General features: G+C 40.7%; 2 protein-coding genes and 1 long non-coding RNA gene across 3 annotated transcripts in view; 1 reads left to right on the top strand and 2 right to left on the bottom strand.

The window, feature by feature from the left end:
- Positions 1-306: 306 nt before the first annotated feature.
- Positions 307-10,289, bottom strand: LOC147150285 (uncharacterized). Its single transcript, XM_086025560.1, has 4 exons — positions 9,765-10,289; positions 8,516-9,310; positions 7,600-7,941; positions 307-1,868 (listed from the first exon to the last, which is right to left on the bottom strand). Exons 1-4 carry the CDS (start codon positions 9,955-9,957, stop codon positions 820-822), a joined length of 2,379 nt encoding a protein of 792 aa, XP_085881686.1. The 5' UTR covers positions 9,958-10,289; the 3' UTR covers positions 307-819.
- A 2,309-nt stretch (positions 10,290-12,598) lies between these two features.
- LOC147150284 (uncharacterized) lies at positions 12,599-23,713 on the bottom strand. Its single transcript, XR_015086131.1, has 3 exons — positions 23,611-23,713; positions 15,666-15,759; positions 12,599-12,621 (listed from the first exon to the last, which is right to left on the bottom strand). It is a non-coding gene; the product is annotated as an uncharacterized LOC147150284 (long non-coding RNA).
- The window catches only part of LOC147150283 (protein TANC1-like), a 65,679-nt gene continuing 52,736 nt past the window's right edge, over positions 14,320-27,262 (top strand). Inside the window, exons 1-6 of the mRNA XM_086025633.1 lie at positions 14,320-14,422; positions 14,549-14,634; positions 17,005-17,220; positions 21,040-21,132; positions 23,609-23,739; positions 26,532-26,814. Of these exons, the coding sequence (XP_085881759.1) occupies positions 14,559-14,634; positions 17,005-17,220; positions 21,040-21,132; positions 23,609-23,739; positions 26,532-26,814 (799 nt within the window). The 5' untranslated portion in view covers positions 14,320-14,422; positions 14,549-14,558. The remainder of the gene's footprint in view (positions 14,423-14,548; positions 14,635-17,004; positions 17,221-21,039; positions 21,133-23,608; positions 23,740-26,531; positions 26,815-27,262) is intronic.

Genomic DNA, 27,262 nt, shown 5'->3' with positions numbered 1-27,262 from the left:
CTTCCAAACCGCTTATCCTATATAGGGTCGCGGGGAGTTGCTGGAGCCTATCCCAGCCGTCAATGGGCGAAGACAGACTACACCCCGAACTGGTCGCCAGCCAGTCGCAGGGCACACATAGACACTGTCACTGAGCGGGAATCGATCCCACGCTGCCCGCACACAACTCAGGCGTGTGTACCACTACACTATCAGCGGACATATTTTAATTGTTTTCTATATTATTTATTCTTATATTTATTATTTTTATTTATTCTTTCTTTAGTTTAAATTTATTGTAAAACAGACACATTAAAAAAGAGATAATTAAACATTTTATATTTAATCATCAAAATGTCCAACCAAACCATATCATTTTTGTCTCATGAAACTCCACTTACTTAATGCAAACATATAATGCAAAAAGCCACAGAGGGGCTAATGGAAATTAGCCTAGATGTTACGATAACTATAAACCTCCAAACAACTGCTACGTTAACACACACGGAGCAGCAACACATACTAGACAAACAGCATTGAACAATGCTTACAGGTATACTGTATATTACCTGTGCTCTGTGAGAACAATGACTATTACAGGAGCTTACGCGGTTGGAATGGAGACCATCTCCACCTCTTTGTCTAGCTCTTTAAATCATGCTACATCTCTTTCTGTCAACCGCAGTGCTACCCGGCATGTTGTGGCACAACATGGTACCCCAATTTCGGACTAGCTTATATACTGTAAAAACCCATTCGAAAACGATCGCTTAAAAATCTGTGATACAGTAGGGAACACTGTATGTCATACCTGCAAGGTTTATTGAAAGTACGGCAGCTTCATGTACTGCAGCTCTTCTCACCAGCACACGCGTGCTTGTCAAGCTGATACTTATACGAGAACTTTTCATCACACATACTGCAACTGAACATTTTCTCACCAGTGTGTATTTTCATGTGTCTGGTCAAAAGCGAATTTTCACGGAAGCTTTTTCCACACACCGTGCAGGAGAAAGGTTTTTCTCCAGTGTGCGTTTTCATGTGGTGAGCCAAACCGGAACTATCATAAAAACGTTTGTCACAGATTGAGCAAGAAAAAGATTTCACTCCTGTGTGTGTTCTTATGTGTGTCAGTAATGTTGAGCTCGCACCAAAACATTTATCACAGAATGAGCAAGAATAAGGTTTCTCTCCTGTGTGTGTTCGTTTGTGATTAATCATAGCTGAATAATCAGTAAAACATTTGTTGCAAGTTGGGCAAGAAAATGGCTTCTCTCCAGTGTGTGTCCTAGTGTGTGACGTCAAGTGTGTCTTGCGATTAAAACTTTTTCCACAATGCGAGCAAGTGAAAGGTTTCTCTCCTGTGTGTATTCTCATGTGTGACGTCAGGTGCACTTTCTGGGTGAATTTTTTGGCACAAACTGAGCAGCTGAAAGGTTTTTCTCCCGTGTGAATGATCATGTGTCTTTTCAGATTTGTTTTGTGACCAAAGGTTTTGTTGCACTGAAAACATTTCCATTGTCTATTGTCATTGTTACATGTCAAATCCTCTTTAGAGTGTTCATCATCATCAGTGTCAGATGTTGTGGTACCACTATCTGATAATGGGGCCAAGAGGCTTTCTGCTTGTGATCCTCCGTGGTGGTCTCCATCACCTTCTATTGTCATGAGTTGACTTGAGCTGCTGCCTGAAGGCTCCTCCGGTCTGTTCTGTTCACTTTGACCTTTGCCTTCACAATCATCTTCGCTTTTCACAAAGACACAAAACACAGGGAAGTTCACCCCTTGAAGCTGCTCTTCTTCCTTAATGAGGCGGGTCTCGGGTTCCCCCGGCTCCACAAAGGAACTCCTCTCCTGCTGCTCAGGGGGAAGATATTCTTCACTGGCATCTACAATAAAGAAGAAGAAGAACACATGTTGTTTAGAGAACTCACACACACACACACACTGTTCAGTTATATTAATATTAACACAATGCTGTCACTGCAAGACATTGATTGCAGTGGTAGTAAGAGGCACAATTGTCCAAGGATTTTATTATTAAGTGTTCATTAATCCCCCAGTAGTAGAATTACAAATCTATAATTAGTCAACTGTTTTTTTAGGCTTCACACAAAATGAAGTACCGTAGCTTTGTTGTAGTTTAGCTACCTTGGTCATTTTACTGTGCCTTAGCTAGCGACATTCCTCTGGTGGGTACCTTCAAGTGTAGCTAAGCAAAATAGACTCTTACAATACTGTACCTTAAAACCTCTCTCGATACATTTTCCAAGTGGATTGCCCATCGCTGCCCTCAAAGGTCATGTTAACTAATATGTCTGGATTTCCACAATATCTATTTTAAAATGAACTTAGCTGTTGAAATGTAAGTTACGGCAGTCTCACTTGGAAGCAATTTGCCTCATGTAACATTTTCGTTGCCAATTATCCTGTTTCGTTCATCGCTGTGCTTGCTCAAACGTCTTCTAGGGTTGCATTATTAGTTGTCCCATCCGAGGAGGCTCTTTGCCACCCGGAAAAAACATTTGACGTCATGGCAATTAGGCAAATAAAACGGGGACTGTGTGCGTGTGCGTTTCCAAATGAAACAAGTGACTAAACAAATAAGAGTAATACTTGAACAAACCTGCACTTCGTAGTACATCAAGAGGCTCGAAAGCGTCCAGTCGCTGACGTTGTCGATCGTTTTCCTTTTTGGTCCGACTAAGTTCCTCCTCGTACTCTGCTATCGTTCTTTCAAACAGCAGAAAAATTTCTTCGGCGGCCGCAGTTAGACGCTGATTCAGCAGCGCTCTTAGCATTTCTTTTTTACACATTTTTACACGATAATTACAATACTTTACACTCAGTCGATCTCTGCTTGGTAAAGTGACAATAATGTCTCTTTGTTCGCAGCCAGCAAGCTAAACTAACCGGAGAATCTTGAAAAAATGCGCTGAGATGAGATGACACATAATTTAAGTGTTAAAAAGAGACTGTTGTACGACAGAAATACGCACAAAACAGCGCACACGCAGCTGGGATGTAGCGCAGCAGAGCCTACACGCCGTCCTTGCTTTCTTCTGCTTTTACTTCCGATTGGCAAAACACATATTCAAGTGCATTACTGCCTTCTTTGGTGCAGTGGTGTCATTACACTAGGCAGACAGCAAGATGGATGGATAGATAGATAGAAGCTAGAGAAATTAAATGGTCACAGCGGCAATATTTGTGTATGTATACGTCTACTGTACCAACAAATATAAATAGCACCTTAGGGGAAGAATCTTATGAATTTATATCTAATTGGTTTGTATTAAGTCATAAAGTAGACAGTCTAATCATGTCACAGTACGATTTGTGCAAATTGTGCCAAGTGGACGTATGACAGTGTCAGTTATATACAATACCATGTAATGATATGACGATAAATTATAGCGCACCCAATGTCAGCGGTGCATGAAACTTGATATGCATAATCCATTGCACATTGAATCAACCTTCTGCCATCATGCACTGTACTTGCTTGAGCTGCTGCCCCATGTTCTCGTCACTTTGACCTTTGCCTTCATCATCTTAATTCTTCACAATGACACAAAACACCGGGAAGTCCAGCACTTGACGATTCTCTCTCTCTTGTGGGGGTTTTCCATGAACGTATGTATGAATGGACTATCAATAGGCCCCTCGCGACTGAAGCCACGGGGCAGCCATCTTACACTGCCACTGTTAATGACAACTTCTGTTATCTTTTTTTTATTTTTATTTTTATAGCTAAAACACTATTACAAGTGCATGCTTTCAGCTACGATCCCTAAACGGAGTAATGAGAGACTCTCTAAGAACAAATTTCACAGTTTGCCTCGCACATTAAGAGTACTGTAATGCTGTGAATTGTGACTGACAGAGATTAGGTTTACATTTTGCAGTGAATTTTGTCCCGATAGGTTTTGCTTTCATTTCATTATTCATGTTTCTGACAACATGATGCAGACGAATCTTTGAGTAGAACTCAGAGATCAGAGAAAATTTAAAATTGCATTATTACCTATGAAATGTGCAAATTGTCCTTCTCCCAGACTTTTTGGTACAACCCTCTGCCATAAACAATGGCATTTTCGCTTGTAGAGACAGAAAATAATGTGAAAAGGCCGTCGCGAAATTACATGTACAGAAGCCCACGAGAGTTCATTTCCATCACAAATGTGACACCCTGAACTGGTTGCCAGCCAATCGCAGGGCACACAGAGACAAACATCCGCACTCACAATCACACCTAGGGGCAATTTAGAGTGTCCAATTAACCTATCGTGCATGTTTTTGGAATGTGGGAGGAAACTGGAGTACCTGGACAAAACCCACGCAGGCACAGGGAGAACATGCAAACTCCACACAGGAAGGCCAGGGCCCTATTCAAACCCACGACCTGTGCACTGAGGAGGACGTGCGAGAACCGCTCTAGTGCATCTCCTTTTTTCCTCATTTTGAAGGGTCAAAAAACAGAAATTAAGGCTGCATTAAAAAAGATACTGACAAAGGGAATGGCAATAGCATCGTTTTATGGTACACAATGTAACATTTGGATTTTGGGTATTTGTGGTGGAGTGAAAAAGACAGGTAGGAGGCAGAAAACCACATTCACACGAATGCTAGGATTCCATATAAATGCTCACCATTTGTTCAACTTTTTCTGACTGGTTGTAGAGCACATTCAGTATCTGTTCACACATGAAGCCCCAAAAGGGAGACCAGTCAGGCATGCTCATCAAAGACCCTCCGCAATGACTTGGCTTCTAAGCGACACACAAACATCTGCTAGAACTAGAGGTCTGCAATGTAGGTTGGCGCCATGGGCAGGACCACACGGCATGACCGCCGTCACACATACGGTACGCTCAAAGATAGAACAAGTTTTTTGAGTGTTTGTATCATGTTAGATTGTCTACACCTTGGACACTACATGAACGCTGTATGAAAAATGAAGGAACGTTAATGTAAGTGCGGCAATGCTACTAGTACTACTCTACATCAGCTTCAAAAACAAAAAATGGCACTGGAAACAGGACATCCGTCACAAGAATGCTTACACATATTTAACCTTTTATTGGTAAATATCATGTGTTTATCAAACTGATACTTATGAGAGAAACTTTACAACGGACACACTGCAAAGAGTCAAGTCAATTCTGAACATCCACTGAATCTAAAAGTGCAGACTGAGCAGTCAAAGGAGTTCTGTGTGTTTTTGAGTGTCTGTTTAATTGTGCCTTCTGAACAAATCTTTTACCACACACTGAACAGGCAAAAGGTTTCTCTCCAGTGTGTGTTCTTATGTGTATTTTTAAATGTACCTTTGTAGAGAAGCTTTTATCGCACACTAAACAGGCAAAAGGTTTCTCGCCAGTGTGTATTCTTGTGTGGTTTATTAAACTTGTTCTGATCGAGAAGCTTTTACCACAAACTGAGCAAGTAAAAGGTTTTTCTCCAGTATGCGTTTTCATGTGACTTGTTAAATTAGACTTTTGAGTTAATTTAAGACCACACACTGAGCAGGAAAAGGGTTTCTCGCCAGTGTGTGTTCTTGCGTGCATTTTTAGAATTCCCTTTACAGAGAATCTTTTACCACAAACTGAGCAAGCAAAAGGTTTCTCTCCAGTGTGTGTTCTCATGTGCACTTTCAAAGCAGACTTTGAACCTAATGTTTTGTCACACTGATGACATGTAGCATATTTCGAGTGTTCATCAACATCAGTGTCAAAAGAGCGCAACGTTATGTCGTCACTCTCTAATAGTGGAGCTAAGAGGCTGTCTGCTTGTGAGCCTCCATCACCCGCTTCTCCATAATCTTCCATCTTCACAATGACACAAGGGAATGGTGACTTGGTGAGATCAGCCTCCTCCTCTACTTCTTTAAAACGAGGGGGTTTTGGCTCCTCTTCCTCTTGGAAAAGGGGGACTTTGGGCTCCTGCTGCTCCACCCTGGAGCTCCTCTGCTGCTGCTTAGGATGAAGATCTCCACTGACATCTGCAGAACACAAAGAGACACATTTAGTTTGGTAAACTTGTTGTGACTTTGTGTTGTAATATTATTTGTACATATTTTTGGTATTATCAGGAACTAAGGCTTATTGCCTTAAACTGAAATCTCCAAAAAGGAACTCCTCTTAGTAAGATTTTCCCTAAACACCATCATGAAGTCATTCACTGTTGTGGACGTTTATATATCTGTCAAGTTGAATCCAACCATTTGCTACCGCTGACGTACTTGTCAAGTACGCTTTTCAACGGGTAGGCTCATCCAGGTTGTTCAGGTTTGTAAACCACTCTAATGAAAGATCCCTGTAGGTGGCGGCATTGCATCACTTTGGATTTGAGATCAGCAAAGCTTTTGAGCAGAAGATAAAGATTAGGGAGTGAATATCAACTTGTCACATCCATTATGAGGGAGAGCAATGGCAAGACTATGGATGTCGGACAAGTTTGAGCAGCTGACAGCAGACTATGTACAGTATGTGTTGTGGCAGGTAATATAAAGGGTGTCATCATGAGTCATGACTGTGAGCAGATGAAGCAGTTCATGTAATACATGGTGAATACAAGATGAGCAACAATTTATCAACAACACATCCATTATAAAATTAATTGATAATTATTTTCATAAACAATTAAATCGCAATTTCTTTGACTTTATGCTTGGTGTGTGCCCTGACATACAGCGTGGGACCTTATATAGACATGTATGTGCCTTTCCAAATAATGTTTAATCAACTGAATTTACCACAGGTGTACTCAAATTAATTTGTAGGAACCTGTCATGATGATCAGTGGAAGAGTCATGATGCTTCCTGGGCTAAATTTTGAGCTTCATGGCAAAGGCTGGGAATACTTATGTCCATGTTTTGCTTTCTCTTTTTAAAAATGTTTTTTTAATATAATTTAAACAATTTAAGAAATATATATTTTTGCCTTATCATCATGGAGTGTTGTATGTAAATTTTGAGGGGGCAAATGAATTTATTGAATTTAAAATGAATTGATTCCATTTTGGAATGAGGCTGTAACATAACATACAATGTGGAAAAAGTGAAGTACTGTGAATACTTTTCGGATGAACTAAGCTCTCTACAGTAGTCTAAAGCATTTACTTTATTATATTTCATGAATTTTTAGAAGCATGGGCAGGCAACAATACATATGCTATTTGTCCAGTATTAAATGTCGTTTGAATTTAACTTTGAAACTGTATGCACTGAATATGCATTCATGCACTGCTCAGTTTAAAAAAAGTATTTTAAAGTTAGTTTTATCGTGCATTGCAGGTATATTGGTTGGAATTTACAGTAGATGTTTTGTGATACTGTATATTATTCATTCGCCACGAGTCTCGACAATGAAAACTGTATGACGAATGAGATTTAAAACCAGGAAAAATATAGCAGCTATTTTTAAAAGAGATTATTATTAAAAGAGAAAAATTATATAGGCAATAATTTCCAATGCACGACGTTCTTGTCAATAGTAAAACTATTTTACAGAAATTTAAATAGCCGATAATTTTGCTCCGAGATTACGCTTGTAAAATGTACAACCAGCGCAAGTGAAATGTTGCTGAGTGTAAGTGTGAAGAGGAAGAGAACAAACCTGCTCGGTGTGATTCAGCTTGAGGCTTTTTGAAAACAGAATTCAGTAATTGATGTTGTCTCTCGTTCTCCGCTTTTGTCCGACAAAGTTCCTCCTCGTACTCTGCTATCGTTCTTTCAAACACTAAAAAGACTTCTTCCACGGCCGCATTCAGTAAGGCTCTCAGCGTTTCTACTTTGCACATGATAAATGCTGGTGAGGAAAAGCGCTTCGGAAAATGAATGAGTGAATGAATGAATGAATGACACCACTTCCGCGTCTTTTTGATCGCTAAAAACGTTAATCCATACCGGAGAAGCCTCGACGTGTACCGAGATATTATAACGAATGAAGAACCAATTTTTTAAGACAGAAGCTCGCACATAATTAAGAACAAACACTGCAGTAGCTGTAATGACAGACGTCACATTTTATTTCACTTCCTGTGGACAACACACACTTCTAGTGCATTACTGCCGCCCTCAGTAGGGAGGTTTAATTACATTCCACGGTTGCCTCAGAAAACTGAGGCTAAGGAAAAAGGAGTAGACTAGACAAATGTCAATCCTGAACTGTATAGCGTTTATCCAAATATTTACGAATTCAACTACTGTAGTCGCTGTTCTGGAGAGAACCTATCCGCCGTCATTTGCTGAAAAACTCATCAAATCACTGTTTTTATTCTCAGGCCAAAGAGACTAATATTACATTTAAATCATACAAAAAAAAAAATGTCCCTGTTGAAATTAATTGTAAAGCCAATAAACGCCAGCGCCACAAAAACACATTTTTTTGTTTTTAATAAGGAAAATAGTACTTTATTGTATAAAAACATAAAAGAGAATGTAAAGAAAAGTTTTCTAAAGTGTGGTCATCAACAGCTTCTTCATCTGCCGTCTTCACAGTTCATTTAAAGTTCTGCAGCTTCATGTTTTGCTGCTGCCACCAGCACACGTGTGTTTGTCAAGCTGATACTTATATGAGAATTTTTGGCCACACACATTGCAACTGAACACTTTCTCACCAGTGTGTGTCCTTATGTGCCTTGTCAAAAGTGACTTACCACGGAATCTTTTACCGCACACTGAGCAAGAAAAAGGTTTTTCTCCAGTGTGCGTTCTCATGTGTTGAACCAAACCTGAACAATCGTAAAAGCTTTTGTCGCACAGCGAACAGGTGTATGGCTTTTCTCCAGTGTGTCTCCTTGTGTGTGTAACCATGTTCACCTTTTGAGAGAATCCTTTGCCACAAAATGAGCACATGAATGGTTTCTCTCCTGTGTGGATCATCATGTGTTCTTTCAGATTGCTCTTGCGGACAAAGGTTTTGCCACACTGATGACATGTCAATTGAGTCTCGTCAGTGTGACATGTCTTATCACCTTGAGCGTGTTCGTCACCGGTGTCAGACGTTGTGTCGCCATTATCTGACAGTGGAGCTAAGCGGCTGTCTGCTTGTGATCCTCCATCGCCTTCTGTTGTTATGTGTTGACTTGAGCTGCTGCTCGGAGGCTCCGCCAGGCTGGTCTCCTCACTTTGCCTGTCATCTTCATAATCTTCACTCTTCACAGGGACAAAAATCAACGGGAACTTCACGCCCTGAAGCTGCTCTGCCTCCTGAGCGATTCTGCAGCCCTCCTCTTCTTCTTTAATGTAAGAGGGCTCTGGCTCCTCCTGCTCCGCCCTGGAGCTCCACTTCTGCTGCTCGGGATGAAGACCTTCTTGGTTGATATCTGATGGACAGAAAAAGAAAAGGAAATGTCAGCTTATATCAATTCACTTTATTTCATTGTCTAACAGAGTTATGCCCAACGGCAGTGCCATGATATCTCATCAGGTGTTCCACTGGAAATGATCCAATTTCAATTATAGGGGAACTCAAAGCATAAAATGTCTTTGAAGTCATATATTCTATGTAGTCTCCAATACTCTCAAAACAAAACAATCTGGGCTCGCATTGCCAACGTCAAATGAACCATTCCAGAAATTAGGTGAGTCGTGGATAGGAACCGAGCCCAGCAGTGACTGGCGGAAAAAACGCAATTCATCACTCCACCTTAAAAATGTTTATATACTATGCCTATATTATATTATTATAGTCGCTATAATAATACTTTACCGCAAATTATAATTTTACAAGATTTTCATATCATTTCGTTACAAAACAAGTGAGGGGAAGGGACAAACCTGCGGTGTGTAACGTAGCTTGAGGCTTGAAAACAGAGTTCAAAAGTTGACGTTGTCGCTCGTTCTCCTCTTTTGTCCGACCAAGTTCCTGCTCGTACTCTGCTATCGTTCTTTGAAACACGACTATTATTTCGTCAACGGCTGCACTTAGTCGCTGATTGAGCAACGCTCTCAGCAGTTCGACTTTACACATTTTTACACAATAATCAACAACACGTTACACTCACGCTCGGGCTCTGCTGGCTAACTTCGTCTTCGTTTGTGGTTCGCAGCTTGCAAGCTAAAGGCTCGCTTGGGACGCTTCACGGGGTACCGAGAGGACTTTGTCCGGACGTTTACTCTGTAATACGAAAGTAATTTGTACAAAATAACGAAAAATTGACGTGGCAATGAAGGAAATAACGTAGTACATCAGAGCGCTTCGCTAACTTTTTCCTGTTCCTCGTTTTCTTCGTTGCCGTTTGATTCTTTTTATTCGTGTGTGTGTGTGTGTGTGTGTGTGTGTGTGTGTGGGTGTGTGGGTGTGTGTGTGTGTGTGTGTGTGTGTGTGTGTGTGTGTGCCAGTTCTTCTTCGTGTATGCTGGACGGGCGGTTGCAAATCGTGTTAGTAAATTGCCGCCACCTATTGAGTGAGGTGGGTAATTACATTTTTTTAGGCCAAATCAAACAGCTTACATTTTCAAATCCAACCCTTTTGCCCCCACTCGGCTCAAAAAATAGACAGTACGTCGGTGTAATTATTTGATCCTTCCATTAGGCAATATATTTCCCGTTTTCAAAGTCACTGATAGTGTAGTGGTACACACGCCTGAGTTGTGTGTGGGCAGCGTGGGATCGATTCCCGCTCAGTGACGGTGTCTGTGTGTGCCCTGCGACTGGCTGGCGACCAGTTCGGGGTGTAGTCTGCCTTCGCCCATTGACGGCTGGGATAGGCTCCAGCAACTCCCCGCGACCCTGTATAGGATAAGCGGTTTGGAAGATGACATGACATGACATTTCCCGTTTTCATGGTTTCACATAATAAAAAGAGTTTCATTTAATCCAAGCGCCATGGACTGGTTCCAAGCAAAGCAATATTCTGATTGACCGGCACTGACACAAGTAAAAGTGATTGAATAAAAATTCAATTCCCCGTTACGCTGAATGTATTTGGTGTAATTTGTGGGGGCCCCGTGCTTGTTTCTTCAAGGGGCAATGGAAGACACTCATTGCAAGTGTCCAGTAGTCAGGCCTTCTGCTTCTCCTTTAGCCCCGCCCCTCGCCCTCTGTATGCATGTGAGGTTTGGATCAGGTTTTTTCAATCTTCTATAGTTACATTCTTAAAGCCAGTCCCGAACTCCACCCCATCACCAGTTGTACGTACAGTTACTTTGTCAGTCACACCCAGTTCATGTTTCTGCTCTTGTTGCCTATTCCTAAATCCATCTGTTTCCCTCTCAGAATTCATGGTCCTGCATCCTTGGGATTCATGACAGGTGCAACAAAAGCTATACTGTATTTCAAACCCAAACTCCCACACACAAGCAAAGTCACAGAAATGAAAATGACATTTGCGCTCATTGACTGCTTCTGTTGTCACCGGCACACTTGTATTTCTTCGCTTGATATCTATACGAAAATCTTTCATCACACACACTGCAATTGTACACTTTCTCACCAGTGTGGGTTCTTGTTTGCTAAACCAATTCCGCCCGCACAGTAAAACCTTTGTTGCAGATAGAACAAGAATGGGGTTTCTCCCCAGTGTGTCTTCTCATGTTTAAGATAAGAATGCCTTTATTGATCCCACAGTGGGGAAATTTTCGTGACTTATCAAATGAATTTTCGGTGTTAATTTCTGACCACGCACAGTACAGGAAAAAGGCTTCTCTCCAGTGTGTGTTTTCATGTGATTTTTCAAATGGATCTTTTGTGTCAATTTTCCACCACATACCGTGCAGGCAAAAGGTTTCTCCCCGTGTGTGTTCTTGTGTGTCTCACCAAGTTTCCCTTTACAGAGAATCCTTCCCCACACACCAAGCAGGTAAACGGTTTCTCACTAGAGTGTTTTTTTTTCTCATGATGACGCAATGTTGAACGATCGTGAAATCTTTTGTGGCAGACTGAGCAGGAAAAGGGTTTTTCTCCAGTGTGCGTTCTGATGTGTGCTACCAAATATGCATTCTTAGAGAATATCTCATCGCAGAGTGAGCAGCAAAAGGGTTTCTCTTCAGCATGGGATTTCTTGTGTTGAATTAAGGCTGAGCGATGACTAAAACCTTTGTTGCAGGACGAGCAGGAAAACGGTCCAACATGTGTGTGATCAGTTGCTCCCTTTGAAAGAAGGTTTTCCCACAATTTGAGCAGTTGAATGGGTTCTCTCCTTTGTGCATTCTCATATGCGTTTTCAAATTTCATTTCCATCGTTTGTTGTCATGTTGTCTTTGTGATACGTTGCATCTCCCTGAGAGTCATCATCATCTTCAGTGTCAGGAGACTGTGGCCTTATGTCGCCACGCTCTGATAGTGGAGCGAAGAAGCTGTCTGCTTGTGATCCCCCACGGTGGTCTCCATCACCTTCTTTTTCATTGACTTGAGCTGCTTCCTGGAGTTTCTGGCCTCACTGCCAGAGTGAGGCTCTGGCTGTATTCGTCATCTTCTTCATTCTTCACAATGACACAAATCACTGGAAACTGGGTGAGTTCAGCCAACCTCCACCCTTCCAAGTGGCTCTCCCTCCTCTTTGATTTTAACATGGTGGGGTTCCGGCACCTCCTGCTTCACCTTGGAGGGCCACTCCTACCTCTCAGGATGAGGAACTTTCCTGGCATCTTCAGGAGGGAAAACACAGCTTGGCACTGGAGTAACAGAGAGAAATCTGGAAGCCAGGAGAATGGGGGGCGGTGATTTGACCTCAAATCGAAGGCAAGTATATTTTATTTGTCACACCATGGACAATTTATAGTCTTTGATGAACCTACCAAACATGTTTTGGGAATATGGGCCAGAGTGCAGTAAACCCAGGTGACTCGCAGCGGAGGGAGGGACGTGAGCCCTGTCGCAAACGGTGAAAAACTGCTACCAAGCGATGCCCTCAAAATGTTTAGAGTTGTTGATAGATGAATGTTTAGAGTTGTTAATAGTTTAAATGAGGGCCCAACCGATAAGGATTTTATTATTATTTTTTTTTAATGGCAAATGCAGATTCTGATATTTGGCAGAATATAACTCTGGTAATTGATTAATCAGCCGACTAATTGAAAAAAATATATAATGAATAATAATAAGAAGAATAAACATGCTTATGTCAATGAAAATATGAATTACACACAGAACATTTGACTGTTTTACAACACTTGGTCCTGTAGTATTTAACTACAACAGAGAAAGAAAATAAATTGCCAGAAAAGCAGATGATTTTGCAGGTTTTAAAAGAGCTAATATCAGCCATTAAATCGTCTGGCCGATAAATCAATCAGGCGCTAAATAATACTATAGCACACTTTACTGTGCTACAGTCAGTTCACAGTCAATATTTATCTAATAATGACAAAAAAAAAACATCCATCCAACCAATTTTCTATTTTGAAACCCTAACTTTACTTTGAAACTATAACCCAACTTTTGGGGTGGGAGCTTTCATGCAGGTGGTGCACCGTATTACAAGGCGCCATGTTGATTTTTTTTTTGTTGGGAAAATTAAAGGATTTTAAGCACACCTTATGGTCTGAAAAATACAGTAGAGTTAGGGTCTCAAAAGGAGGTTTTTAAAGTTGGGTTATAGTTTAGGGTTAGGGTTTCAAAATAGAAAATTTTAAAGATGGTTGGATGAATGCTTTTTTCCTGTTATTAGAAGTATTGAACCTGAATGAAGTTGGCCCCCAACCCCGTCAGTGACGGATAGACGGGCGGTCCGTCACATAGTCAGAATGCCCAGCTTTGCAAAACAGTCTGGCTTTACATTTTTCCTCGTCACCCCCCCCCCCCCAACACTACACATACCCCACCCCCACCCCCACCCCCACACACACCCACACACACATACACAAAACTCCCCTCGTAAGATAGAACTACACTGTAGTTCAATTTCAGTTCAACTGTAGTTCTGGTTGTCACTATTTTCCCACAAACACACACACATTTAGGACCAGTGTAACAGTATGATGAGGTGATTATAGAGTATGTTTACAGTGTATGATTTTTATTTCATCCCTTCACATTTCTTGACTGATTAAAACCGTTGGAACATGAAAATATTCAGGACATCTTGGGAGCAATTTATTACTTTATCAGTTTTCCCAAATGTTCAAAATCAAATTCTTATTTAAGGTCATATTTTCCACTTCCTCTTTCCACATGTCAAGTTTCACATTCAGAAACTCACATAATTCTACAGCCTTTCCATACAGCTTCAGCTCTTCAGCTTTCACAAGCCATTAGTACTGGAATTGCATCCTCTTGTTATGCGATAAGATTACCGTAGGTGTAAAATAAAAAGTCACATTGTTTCTTTAAGAGGGCAAATGATCAAATATTAATACATCAAAATTGGGACATAAAACGGATACGGATGTGCTAGTCGACTCTACTTCACTCTGTGAATCGACAGAAGAGGTGGACTGAGTCTGTCAGTAAAGTGTGGATTTAACAGAAGATGTCATTGAATCAGCCATTAACAGGTAACACTGAATGTTTCTGAGATTAAAACAATCAAGAAATGCTTTTTCTGACTGCAAAAATATCCTATGAAATCTGCTGTTGTGGCACCAAAGGAACACATTTGAGTATTCTTCAATCTTTTACAGACTAAGCAGAATGTTCAAGGCAGTGTTTGGACAAAAAAAACCCAAAGAAGGAAAAGCAGCTGAAGCGAGGAGGCAGAAACACCCAGGTAAGCACAAATAAATAAACGCACATCTTGCATCGTTTGCTCGTTTTGGGTCATTATCATCTAAGTAAAATGTGCTTGTAACGAGAAAGGACAAGTTATTATAATACTGAACCTGCTCACAGTTGTATTATAGGAACTTGCGCTAGCCAAGTTCTCTGGGGTGATTTAAGTAGAGCCAGTTCAGTTAGCCTCATTTCAAGTGTGTCAGAAGAAAACATCATGACCTAGTACAACACAGGGAAGAATAGACTATGATTCAAGTCGATTCAATTGGCCACTTGTGTTGCATCTACTTTAAAACAACCTTACTCTTTGTTTTGGATACCAATTTCAACGAAAATTGAGAAAATGTAAAAAGATTGATTCTGAAATAAAGCAAATGTACTGCATGTCTGTATTTCATCGGCTGCAGTTGCTGCAGTACAGATCCTATTTCAGAGGGTGCTATGATGATAGAAAAACATAAGTAGAGCTCAATCGCAGCGAAAGCATTGTCCTCGTTAATATTTAATAGCGTGACGCCCTTGGTTGCAGAGGAACTGTGTCGGTCTCATGAAAATAATACTGCGTGCTTACAGTACATTTGCACAGCCCTGATCATTGGCAAAAATGGAGGATGACAAAAGATTTAAACAATTCTTGTCCACATTCAGAATTTGAATTTTTGGGTCACATTTAATTTTATGTTGTTTACGTGCGCATAACAGAAGAATAACACTATTGCACTACTTGCAAAGCTACTCCAATATGGTATAATGGTGCCATCAGATATGAGTTTAATTCATCCTGTAATCAAACTCGTATCTCAAAACACTGGTATCTCAAATCGTCTTCCCCCTTGAAATGAATGGAAATGCAATTAATTCGCTCTAGCCCCCCGAAAAACGCATAAAATGTACTATTTCAACATGTATTCTCATAAGCAAAATTGCACTCAAACAGCATTGTTCTTGTACAAAAACACACAGTAATAACATTTGCTCGCTACTCAAACAGCAAACAGAAAATGCAAGCAGAAAACATGACTGTACCTATTGTATTGTCCATTGTTGTTCTTGTGGGGGTTGATTGGCAGACGGCAAACTAGTAAATGGCTCATTAATGCCACCAGCAGATGTCCTTCCTCTGCAAGGAAACCAATGTGAATTGATAGTTGCTGGTTGTGAAAATTTGCTGGCAAAATCTAGTGGTGGGGATCTAAATCGCACTCATATCTCAAATTATTTATTGTATCCTCCAAGTGACAGCTCATATAAAGATGTCACGAATAATTTAGAGAATGCAATTTCTGGAGAAATTGAATCTGAATGCGTAACAGGTGACATTGAAGTGAAATGTAGAATGAGAGACTTAAAGGGATGGAATATTCTTGTGAGAATTTGGGTTTTGGGGGAATGTGATATTAGTTCCGAGGTTGTACTGGAATTGCTTAATGTGGAAGGATTAGGAGCGTATCCGACTTAATTTCAGATTTGTTTTGGAGGGAGGGGAATGTGGGAATTCTGGGAATTATATAAATAGTTTGTAAGATGTCCTGAATGAGTTGAACATTTTGAAATTGGAATGATTCGAATCAATCAAGAAATGTGGAAGGAAGTAAAAAAGTAAAATATATCTTAATTTGTGAATTTAATTGTGAACATTTTTGAACTTTGGGAATGTGATAAATGGTTTCCGAGATGTAATGAATGAGCTGAATATTTTGAAGGTGGGAAATGGATAACAAAACTGAAAGGAGGAGGTAAATGTGTAAAATGTGTGAAGAAGAAAAGAAGAAGAAAAAGATAAAGATGAAAAAGAAGAAAAAAAGATGAAAAAGAAGATAAAAAGAAGATAAAAAGAAGATGAAAAAGAAGAAAATGAAGAAGAAGAAGAAGAAGAAGAAAAGAATACGGCAAAAAAACACGAAAACCTAAAAACTAAAAATCACATAAAAAGTAAAAGTTAAATAATAGAAGCTGTGGGATAATGGGGGAAATGGGAATTTTGACATATAGGAAATACAGTGGTACAGTGAAATCTGGACTAGTGAAAAATGTGGAAATTTGTGGAAAGTGGAAAACTAGTCCCCAAGATGTCGGGAATGAGCTGAACAGATTGACTTGGGGAAGACAGAGAACTTTTTTAGTTGTATGTGTCTTTTACAAATGTTTCAAAAAGTCCGAATTTTGGGAATGTAGAAAGTAATTTCGAACACATCCTGAATTTATTATATATATTTTTTAACTTGACATTTTTGGAATCAGTTCGAGAAATGTGACATTGGAATGTGGAATCATATTTTTGGGGTGCAGAATAACAGACAACTACCAACAGTTCATGTTAATGAATTGAGCATCTCAAAGCCTCTCTTTCTCCTGTGTTCTCCAGGTAGAGGGGTGCATCCTCCCAACACTCTGCAGCTGGGCTGCGATCATGCCCCACCGCACCACCACCACCACCGCCATCACTTTGACAGCGGTTACCAAGGTAGCCGTGCAAGGTCCAAGCCTCTGACCAAGGGGCTGTCCATTTCTTTACCATCCTCCCCTCTACTCCCTCGCCAAGACAACATAGTTCCATCCCATTCGTGCACCAAGTTCCCAGGTGGGTGGACTCGATTGTACAAGCACTTTGAAATAACGACAGCAACATGAGCTGTGCCGAAAGCGGAACGCTTGCTTTAATGGCTTCGCCTTGATTAGAGAGCATCTGTGCATTCGGCAGCGCCATACATGTGACAGCAAACACACATGCATGCATACAGACGGAGGACCAGAGGGCCCCAAACACGTGACAGATTGTCACTGTAAATGATTGAACATTATGACTTCAGGCAAGGACCCACAGTTAGCTGGGTCTACTTCGCAATATCACATGATTTGTCTGGAAAAGGTTCAATGTAGTGGAGATGAGAAGCTGGAGCTTTTGATTTGATTTGATGTGTCTTATGACATCGTCTTCTAAGCTTCTGATTCTATATAGAACGATGCGAAAGAAATTCCTCGTCGCGAAAAGACACTGTGTCAAAAAAACACCCTGAACTGGTCGCCAGCCAATCGCAGGGCACATATAGATGAACAACAATTCACTCTCGCACCTTCACTCCAAAGGCACCTATTCGAACAAATTCATTTGATGAAGCAATATATCTAAGATAAGATATCTAAGAGTGTCGCAGTAGTATCAATTCAATTTGAGCAAAGCTCAATTTTACATTAATGTGAACATATATAAATCAAGTCAACCACAGGCAAGTCTGAAAATTGTTTATGTTGACAGAGACATGGATTTAAACACAAAGTTTACCTTTCCAAGAGGGCTTACTGTCAATTCATGTTGACATCAGGAGAATATGATTTGCAGGGTTTTTAATGATGACATGTTCATATAGTACATTTTGTCACGCATGCATGGTTTTCAATTACACAGTAGGTGGCAGTGTCCTATCACAAAGGAGAGCCATTGAGGGAAAATGAGCCTTGATTGTTACAGTTTTTCTCAGTCACTTTGGTACATTTCTCAATTATGAGATCAGAATTAAAATTTGTAAAACAATAAGTGCATTCCTCATAACAATTTTTACCAATAGCAAAACATCATGTTTCTCCTGCAAACGTCATTTTCTTTCTCAGAATCCTTACAGTACAGTTCTCAAAACTAAATATCTGTCATTGAACATGTCCGAACCAACAGAATGTCATGTTGTCAATATAACAGTGAGGCCTACTCTGTAGAGATGTTCTGATGTAAACTGCCACTTTCGTTGTGATTATTTACCTCACTAGCAGATGGACAGACAGACAGACAGACAGACAGACAGATAGATAGATAGATAGATAGATAGATAGATAGATAGATAGATAGATAGATAGATAGATAGATAGATAGATAGATAGATAGATAGATAGATAGATAGATAGATAGATAGATAGATAGATAGATAGATAGATAGATAGATAGAAAACAAATACAAAAGCAGCATGTGTGGGATTCCAAGGAAAGAAATACATCAGTCTGAGCCAGAAGAAAAATAGACAGAGATTTTAGCTGTTACCTGTTTTGATAAATTGGCTATCTCTTGTATAGCACTTTTCCACCTTAGGTACTCAAAGCGCTTCACACTGTACCTCATTACTAATATATATCATATCATACTAATGATGCAGCATCAGCATCAGGAGCAACTGGGGGTTCAGTATTTTGCTCAAGGATGCTTTGACACAGTCACAATGGCCAGGGATCGAATCCAAAACCTTTGGGTTGTGAGACGACCACTCTACCACTGAGCCATGCCGCCCTTAGTTATATGTTTTATATATATATAGTTATAGTTATAAACAGTACAAATATTAATAACATAGCCCGATTGCCACTCAATGACCAAACAACTACAGCAAGCATTGTAATGACTGAATGAATATGTAATATCATGTTCAAAAGTTAAATACACCAGTATGGATTCAACATCCAAAGGACCTGTTGATATGCAAATAGTGACATACAGTTGTTCAAATCATATGCTAAAGTTCTACTAGTGGGGACAGAGTTTACTAGTACATGGACCTTGAACTGGATATCAAGCTTGGAATAAATGCTCAATTGGCTTTCCATATCGTTCTTCCAATTTAATCAAACACAACATGGAAAATCACTGAACTGCTCGATGTCTGTGATTACCCCAAAAGAAAAAAACAAAGTTCAACCCCCACCACCCCCGAATTTTCAAATGTGACAAATTCTCCACAAACCACTGATAAACATTCATTATACATTTTTCATGGGAATGGGGGGAAATGGAGAAAACAAATCTAGGAAAAAATGGAAAAATACAACTATATTTTTAAATGGTTTGATAAATTATATTTTCTTCATTCTTCATCTTCCAAACCGCTTATCCTATACTGGGTCGCGGGGAATTGCTGGAGCCTATCCCAGCCGTCAATGGGCGAAGGCAGACTACACCCCGAACTGGTCGCCAGCCAGTCGCAGGGCAAATTATATTTACATTAAAATAAATAAAAAAATATGTAAATTAATATTTGTAAATGTTTTGGGAAAAAAATTAAAATGATGAGAGAATATGCTAGTTCGCGGTTGCTGAACTGCAACTATGCATCGACTGTAGTTTTACGTTGTAAAATCACCATTCACCACAAGGTGGCAGACATTGCTTAATTGCGCTTACGCAGGGTCTTATACTGCCCTAGACTACAACATGAGTTGGCATAATAATTTCTAAAACGATATGCAGGCCAAACATAGTACCTCAATGATATTACTATTTTGAGTGAGTTGAATTTTGTAGGAAAAAATGCACAAAATGAGTTTTTGTACTTAACGTTTGTTTTGCTGTTCAACAGTTTTGTGCCATCCTTGAATGGTCATTTTTATGAACGAGAGCCCTTAGTACTGGGGGAAAATAATTCACAGTATGTAGTTATTTTGTTATTTGCTTCAAACCCTCTGTTGTTGGGTTCGGATAGTGGATTTTTTTATACATGCATTAAGAAATATATTATCAAAGATGAAATATATTAAAAGCACATATTTTACGCATATGCACATTATTTGTCCATATTTAAAATGGCATTTTTGTCATACATCTAGTTAGGAAGTACGTGGTCCTATGTGGCCCCCCCGAGTAGCACTGATGAAAAATATGGCCCCCTCCAGCATTTCAGTTGCCCATCCTTGCCATGTCTATTGGCACTTGTAAAAATCAGCTGTTTAACTGTGCACTAGCCTGGCCAGTGTATGCTGTGTGACTAGTGACTACATACTGTGTACACAACTCAAACACTGAACAACCCTTGGTGTGAAAAATAATTGAATCTCAGTGTTTTCATTCTGAATGATCTACAGTCAGTCCTAAGAATCTATGCTTCAGAGGAGCCTCAGATGTTGTTGCATAAATTGAGACACACCCACACATCAATAATAGTTGTGCACTGTCCCTGGCTCTGCATGTACACTCACACACACACACACACACACACGCACCCACACACACACACACACCCACGCACACCCACCCCCACACACACACACACCCACGCCCGCACACCCACCCACACACACACACACACACACACACACACCCCCACACCCACACATACACACACACACCATGCATTCACACACAATTAATATATCATAATCAGATGCCGACATTACATTAGTGAGCATAAGGTTTAGATGGCACATCATCATGTATATATTGATTCATACTCCTGGGACATGATTTAAATTCACCGCAGATCTTATCTGGAAAGGCGTAATCTCTCTCTCTCTCTCTCTCTCTCTCTCTCTCTTTCATATTCCTCCCTGGCTGCACTCTGAAAAAACACTCCCTCCCATCTCGCCTTGACTCCACTCCCACCCCTCCCCTTCCCCTTCTCCTTCTCCCCTCTGCTGTGGCCAAAGGACGGGTGAGGAAGCTGGACTATGTGGACGGCTCGCACGACTCGAGAGGACCTCTCGTCTTCGCCTTGTGCTGTGGCGAGACAGATCACAGAGGTGAGAGTGCGGCTGTGAGTGTGTTCAGCATTGTGGCTTTTTTGTACTTAATGACACGAGAAGGTATACCGCTGAGGAGAATGAATGGGATAAAGGTGAGGGATGTGAACTGAGTCTGCGTGTGCGTGTGTGTGTTCTAATAACATCTGTAAGCATCTGAATGAAGTTCTTCATTTCAGGTGAATGAGACGACTGGTGTCAGTAAAATCTTCACAGTATGTGAAGTCAATTACACACCCCTAACTTCAATGATATTATATATATATATATATATATATATATATATATATATATATATATATATATATATATATATATATATATATATATATATATATATATATATATATATATATAGATGTATATATATATATATCAGTAATGCAGACAGGTTTTCTAATTTGTGAGCGCAGGGAGCTATTGTATATGAATGATATTTTTATCAGGCATTTTCAGTCCTGGTTGCCAGGCACCTTCAGCTTCCCGTTTCCAATGGCAACTGCTAGATGGTTTGATGAATAGCTCTGGACATTCACGCTGTCCTCGTGTTACTCCGGATTGAGTCTTCGTGCTCTGCTGACTAAATGCAAAGTTTTCTTGACACCCCCAACACCCCCCGCCCACCACCACTCCCATCCTTCGTTCTCTCCCAAGCTGTGAAGTGAGAAGTGCATAGAGAAAGGCTCTAATTGGGTAGCCTTGTGAAACAAAATGCCCAGGTCTGCCTATTAAAATTGACCTTCATCCTCTCAAGGCTAGTGTTTGGGTTGAATGTGAGGGTGATTCAAAGCAGTGGCTTACAACGGTGCACAGTGAAACGGTGGGAAAGAATGAGTGCAAAACAAATGTGGTATGTGGATGCAAAGATGTGTGCGAGGCGGCGTGAGCTGTTCTTGTTATCTGAGATGTTCAGTCATCCTGTTTGTAAGCCTACTCAATATGCATGTTACTCAGGCCCGAACATGAGGTGCAAGAACACGAGAAGTCAATTGCTCAGCTGGTTTACGACACAAACGCTGAGGTTAGGATTTTGAAGAGTCTCTTTATTCTGTGAAGACGTGAGCCCCCGTGTTGTTGTGGGGTTGGAGGTCAAAGCATCGGGGAGCCTTAACTAGTGATAAATGAATGCAGCATATGTCCTGCGTCAGGCAATCTCTTAGGAAGCAAAAGCCAAGGCTCTGCATCCCTCTACTCACCGAGCTCATTAAAATTCACAAGCTGTCTTTTAACCACGAGCATCTGGAAAACTCTCTACCTCACATAACCTTGTGATGCTACCTATGGAAACCCTTTCAGTATTTATATATATCCTTGATGTCTTCAGACTATTAAGTGCGCTAGTAGAATGACTAGCGCGTACAAGAAGCACTACTGTGTTTTACTAGAAAGGTTTTTTTTGCACTACTGCCTTCCTTACTGCAGAGGTCACCAACCTTTATGAAACCGAGAGCAGCTTTTGGGCTACTGACTACAACGAAGGTCTACCAGTTTGAACCACACTTCTGAAATATCACATTTGATTGTTACTTTTAATAACATTACTTTGAGTTATTATTAATAATCAATGATATTCAAAATCAACAAAAATCATGAAAATCAATGCTACTGGGTTAACTACGTTACTCGTGAGGCAATACAGTGCATGAGTTGATAACTGCGCGCTACTAGTACAATCTATGACATATAATTCTACTAGTTAACATCTAGAACTTTACCAGTAATATTAGAAACATACAGATGTCAACTCGTGAACAATTTTGACTCACTAGTAGCATGTAGTTGGTTTATTATGCCAAAGTTCACCTACGAGTGTGCGGAAATCTCATACAGTGGTGGAAAAAAAACATAACCAGTAAGACACAGTCATTCTACTAGTGTCTTTCTAGTGAGAGCAAACAGTATACTAGTACACGGACCTTAAACTTGATATCAAGGATATCGATTAAATCCTGGAATGGCTTGCCATATTTATGCCACAAGGCAACAGTAGTTGACATACTACCAGTAGGTTCAGGAGGCTACTAGTGCATGACACATGAATACTAATTGGGCCTAGCAGTGTTACTAGTGCAGCATGGTAGTTCACTATTAAAGTTTAATTGTATACTAGTAGGCCAAAAATGGTCCACGTAGTGGAAAAAAACACTCCTAGAAAGACGCAGTCATTCTACTAGTGTGTTGAATTGTCTTACTAGACATAAAGCATTCTAGTGAATGGACCTTAAGATGGATATGAAGGACATGGAAGGAATGGCGCTACCTCACCAAGGGACTGTAAAGCTGCTGTCAGTGCATTTCTAAACAGGGGAGTTGACCTGTGGATGCGATGCAAACACTTCATGCAGGCTGCTAGCAATGCTGATGCGCAGGAATCATCACTAAGGCTGACCTACCACACCGTTAGTGGCCTGCTCAAATGTGTGTACACTGAATGTGTGTGCATGTGTGTGTGTGTGTGTGTGTGTGCATGTACCAGACCTCCACGTGGAGCCCCAGCTGGGCTCCTCCCTTTCTTCCCAGGAACTGATGACCAGACTATGCTTCTTGTTGGGAGAAGCAACGCCCGGCATAGCTAGCTCTCCTATGGAGGACAGGAGGGAAAAAAAGGTAAGGCAGCATCTTGATTTACTCTCCTTTTGTTGGCCTACAAGTATAAATAATGCTTAATTTTTGTAAGTTTTCATTTCTGGCTGAGTTCTTAAATGAAGGACCAATTCCATATATGCCGAGCACCTTATGCATACTGATCATCTTTGAATTCATTCATCCAATTACAAGAGATTTGTACATATGTGCGATATGAATTATGTTGCAATCCGTGTGAATATCATTTGTGCATGTATTCCAATACCCATCTTAAGTTCCATGTCATGTACTAGTACGTTCTTTGCCCTCACTCATAAGACCATTCATTGCACTAGTGGAACGAAGTGGCCCACTATCAGAACGGCTGCGTCTTATTAGCAATGTTTTTCCACTACTAGTGACACATTTGGCCAACTAGCACACAACCAAATCATACTAGTAAACTGCATAGCATTCTACTAGTTACCATCATGTGCTTTAGCACTCGTAGATACATGGATGTTAACACGGGCTAGGTTTTGCTTCACTAATAACAGGTAGTTGTCTCACTAGTTTGCAGAAATACCATACAGTATTGGAAAAAACTGTACTAGTAAGGCATTCTACCAGTGCATCTTAGTTGTTCTACTTTTGCGCTGAATTGCTGCTGAGGACAAAGAGCATCCTAGTACCTTCAGATGAATATCAAGGATATGGAATACATGCACAAAGGGCTTTGCATAGCATGGCTGACGTGACTGTCGTCGGTGTCCTACTCTGTGTACGAGAATTATTGAACGTGCTTGTGGCGCCATCTCTGTGCCTTGGCCCATTTAGCCAGCCTCATTTCACCACCTGAGCTCCAGATCCAGTCACTTTCACCGAGATAGCAGGGATCATATGAGGAATGTGGCTTGTCTTGGGCAGACTGGGATAGATTAGGCTCCGGTATAATAGGAAAATCAGCGAGCTGCTTCATTTCTCTTCACTCCCCTCATTGCATAAATGTTGCATCAGCGATAGAAGACCTCAACTGCATTTGATCAAACCACCAAGATACAAATATTATGAGAAAGCCTATTTTTCCCTGTGGGCAAAATGTACTAACAAAACTATACAAGCATGTTCTTTTGTGCAAATATTTCAAGGTTCACTAACCATTTGTAGGAAAATTCTCACCTATTATAGTGTATGTAATGATGCAAGCAGCACATCAATACATATCTTATTCCTCTTCTTCTTATTGTTCAACAGTAATAGCTTTGTGTTCAACTAAACGGGTCCAGATTTCACACTAGTGAGTAAATTAAGACAAGGGTTTTCATTATTTCAGTATGTATACATTGTTTGGTGGGTTCTGTGAGATTTTTCTTATGTAAAATATGTGCCTGAGATCAGTAAAGTTAAACAACAGTAGAATCCAGACCATCAACTATTGGTATTCATTGTTTCTGTGACAGTGACAATAAAGTTCTATTCTATTTTATTCCATTCTATTCTACCATTGTTTCCTTTGTTGATAGATGAAAAAAAACCAGACAATGCTACCTCATTCTTCAACTTTGGTTCCCCATTTTTAACCTATGCACAGATTACAGTAGGTCTATCATTATCATCCACTTATTCACATAACACATAACATCACCAAAATGTATCCTTTCATCTGTGTATCCATCTCTGTCAAGTTGCCTTCCATCTTGAACAGCAGTGTGTGTTGAGTGATTTTTTTTTCTTCTTTTTTTTTTTGCAAGAGATGAATGTCAACAGCGCAGGATTCATTTGAGAATCTAACCATCTGTCCTTCTGAAACAATGGGGAACATGACAGTTACAGTGAAAAAGTTAGAGTTTATGTCATTAGAAGTACTAGCAGCACAGTTGTCAACTAGTGCACAGTTTTGCCTATGCAGAGCTGGGCATTTTACTAAAGATTGAGCGTCTGTTATTGGTCATCTGTCTGGAGCATGGGTACCCTTCCATCGTCCGTCATTCGCCTTTTTTTCCGGGGGGTAAAAAATAGTACTCGTTTATAGGCCAGTCCACCTCCAGTTTTAAACGGGTGTCCGTCGGCGAGTCCGACTACACTTTCACTAGTCCCCCCTGAAAAGCTGGACGATATTTGAACAGAAACAGGGACTCACTGTGCTTTTGAAGCCTGTTCACAGCCTGTTCCCTCACTCAAATTTGTCCCCCAAGCAACAACAACTCACTATTCTCCTCCCGGCTTTCACGGCGGCCATCGAAGACTCGCCACGAAAAATAGACTAATGACGGACTGAAGACAAATGGCTAAATAAAGGGGTTTTTGTCTATCCTTAATTCGTCTATTTTAAAAATGTTCCCGTATTCGTCAAACGTCAGCAAAACGGGCGTCCGTCAGTGACAGGTAGATGGACCGGTCATTCACATAGACAGAATGCCTAGCTGCGGTAACATGTAGCTGCTTGCTAGCATGCCAAAGTTGTTCTTCTAGTGAGGACAAAGCGTATAGTACTACAAGGACCTTAAGTTGGCCAATAAGGATAGCAAATCAATGCTCAAACTGCTTCAAAAATTGTGTAGTAGTACCTCAGCAATTTCTGCACTCTTGTGGGGCAAGAGTTGCACTAGTAGTGAAACTAGTAAGTCATTTTGCTGGTGCATTTTGAAGGTTCTACATGCACCGAATTGTGTTGTATCTAGGAGTGTACTAGTACAAAGGTGTCGAATAAATGCTCATACTACTTTCCATACAATGAGGTTAAAGGCAAACACTACCACAGAGAAAATGCAGAATACTGATTGTGATTTTCCTCACCTGACCTATTCATATTTGGTGTCTCTTTTCGTCTTTAGGGCAATACTCCCGCTCTGGGAGGAAGCCCCAGCTCCACATTGACCTGCAGCACTGCCTCTCCTTGTTCTGAGAGCCCCTCATCCACTTTAAGCAGCAGTAATGTGTGCCATCCTTTGCCCCTGCCTTCCCCTTCACCACGCGGTGGCTCCAACCTCAGCCCAAGTGGGACGCTCTCCAGCCCCTCTCAATATTCTCCCGCTGGATTGGTCGCTGGGAGCAGCCTCGGCCCACCATCTCAAAGCCCCACCTCCACTCTGGAGAGCAAGGACAGTGGAATTATAGGTGAGATTTGATCAGCCTTTATGTTGACAAGATAAGACATGTACAGTGAATCCCCACTACATCACAGATTTTTAATGGGAATATACAGCAAGGCAAGTGCGAATTTAGAGTTGCCGGCACGGTGGTCGACTGGTTATCATGTCCACCTTGCAGTGCAGAGGTCGTGGGTTCAAATCCGGCCCTGGCCTTCTTGTGTGGAGTTCACATGTTCTCCCTGTGCCTGCGTGGGTTTTCGTAGCCTATACCTGTACTCACGTGTACTAGTGTTATGTTGAAGCTCGATGTAATATGTATGTGGGGGGTGTGAGGCACGCTCTTCAAAAGCGACACCTGGAAATGTTTGCATGCATATGGGAATTTTTAGCTGGCAAATGAGCATTGTATTATACTGTTAAGCATTCAGTCAATAAAGCCCATCTAGGCAGTGTATCATCACCTTTGTTGTTAC

The sequence above is a fragment of the Filicampus tigris genome, chromosome 3 (assembly GCF_054856515.1).
Source record: "Filicampus tigris isolate MCC_2025a chromosome 3, RoL_Ftig_1.0, whole genome shotgun sequence".
NCBI classification, from domain to species: Eukaryota; Metazoa; Chordata; class Actinopteri; order Syngnathiformes; family Syngnathidae; genus Filicampus; species Filicampus tigris.
This window is presented reverse-complemented; position numbering and strand designations above follow the sequence as displayed.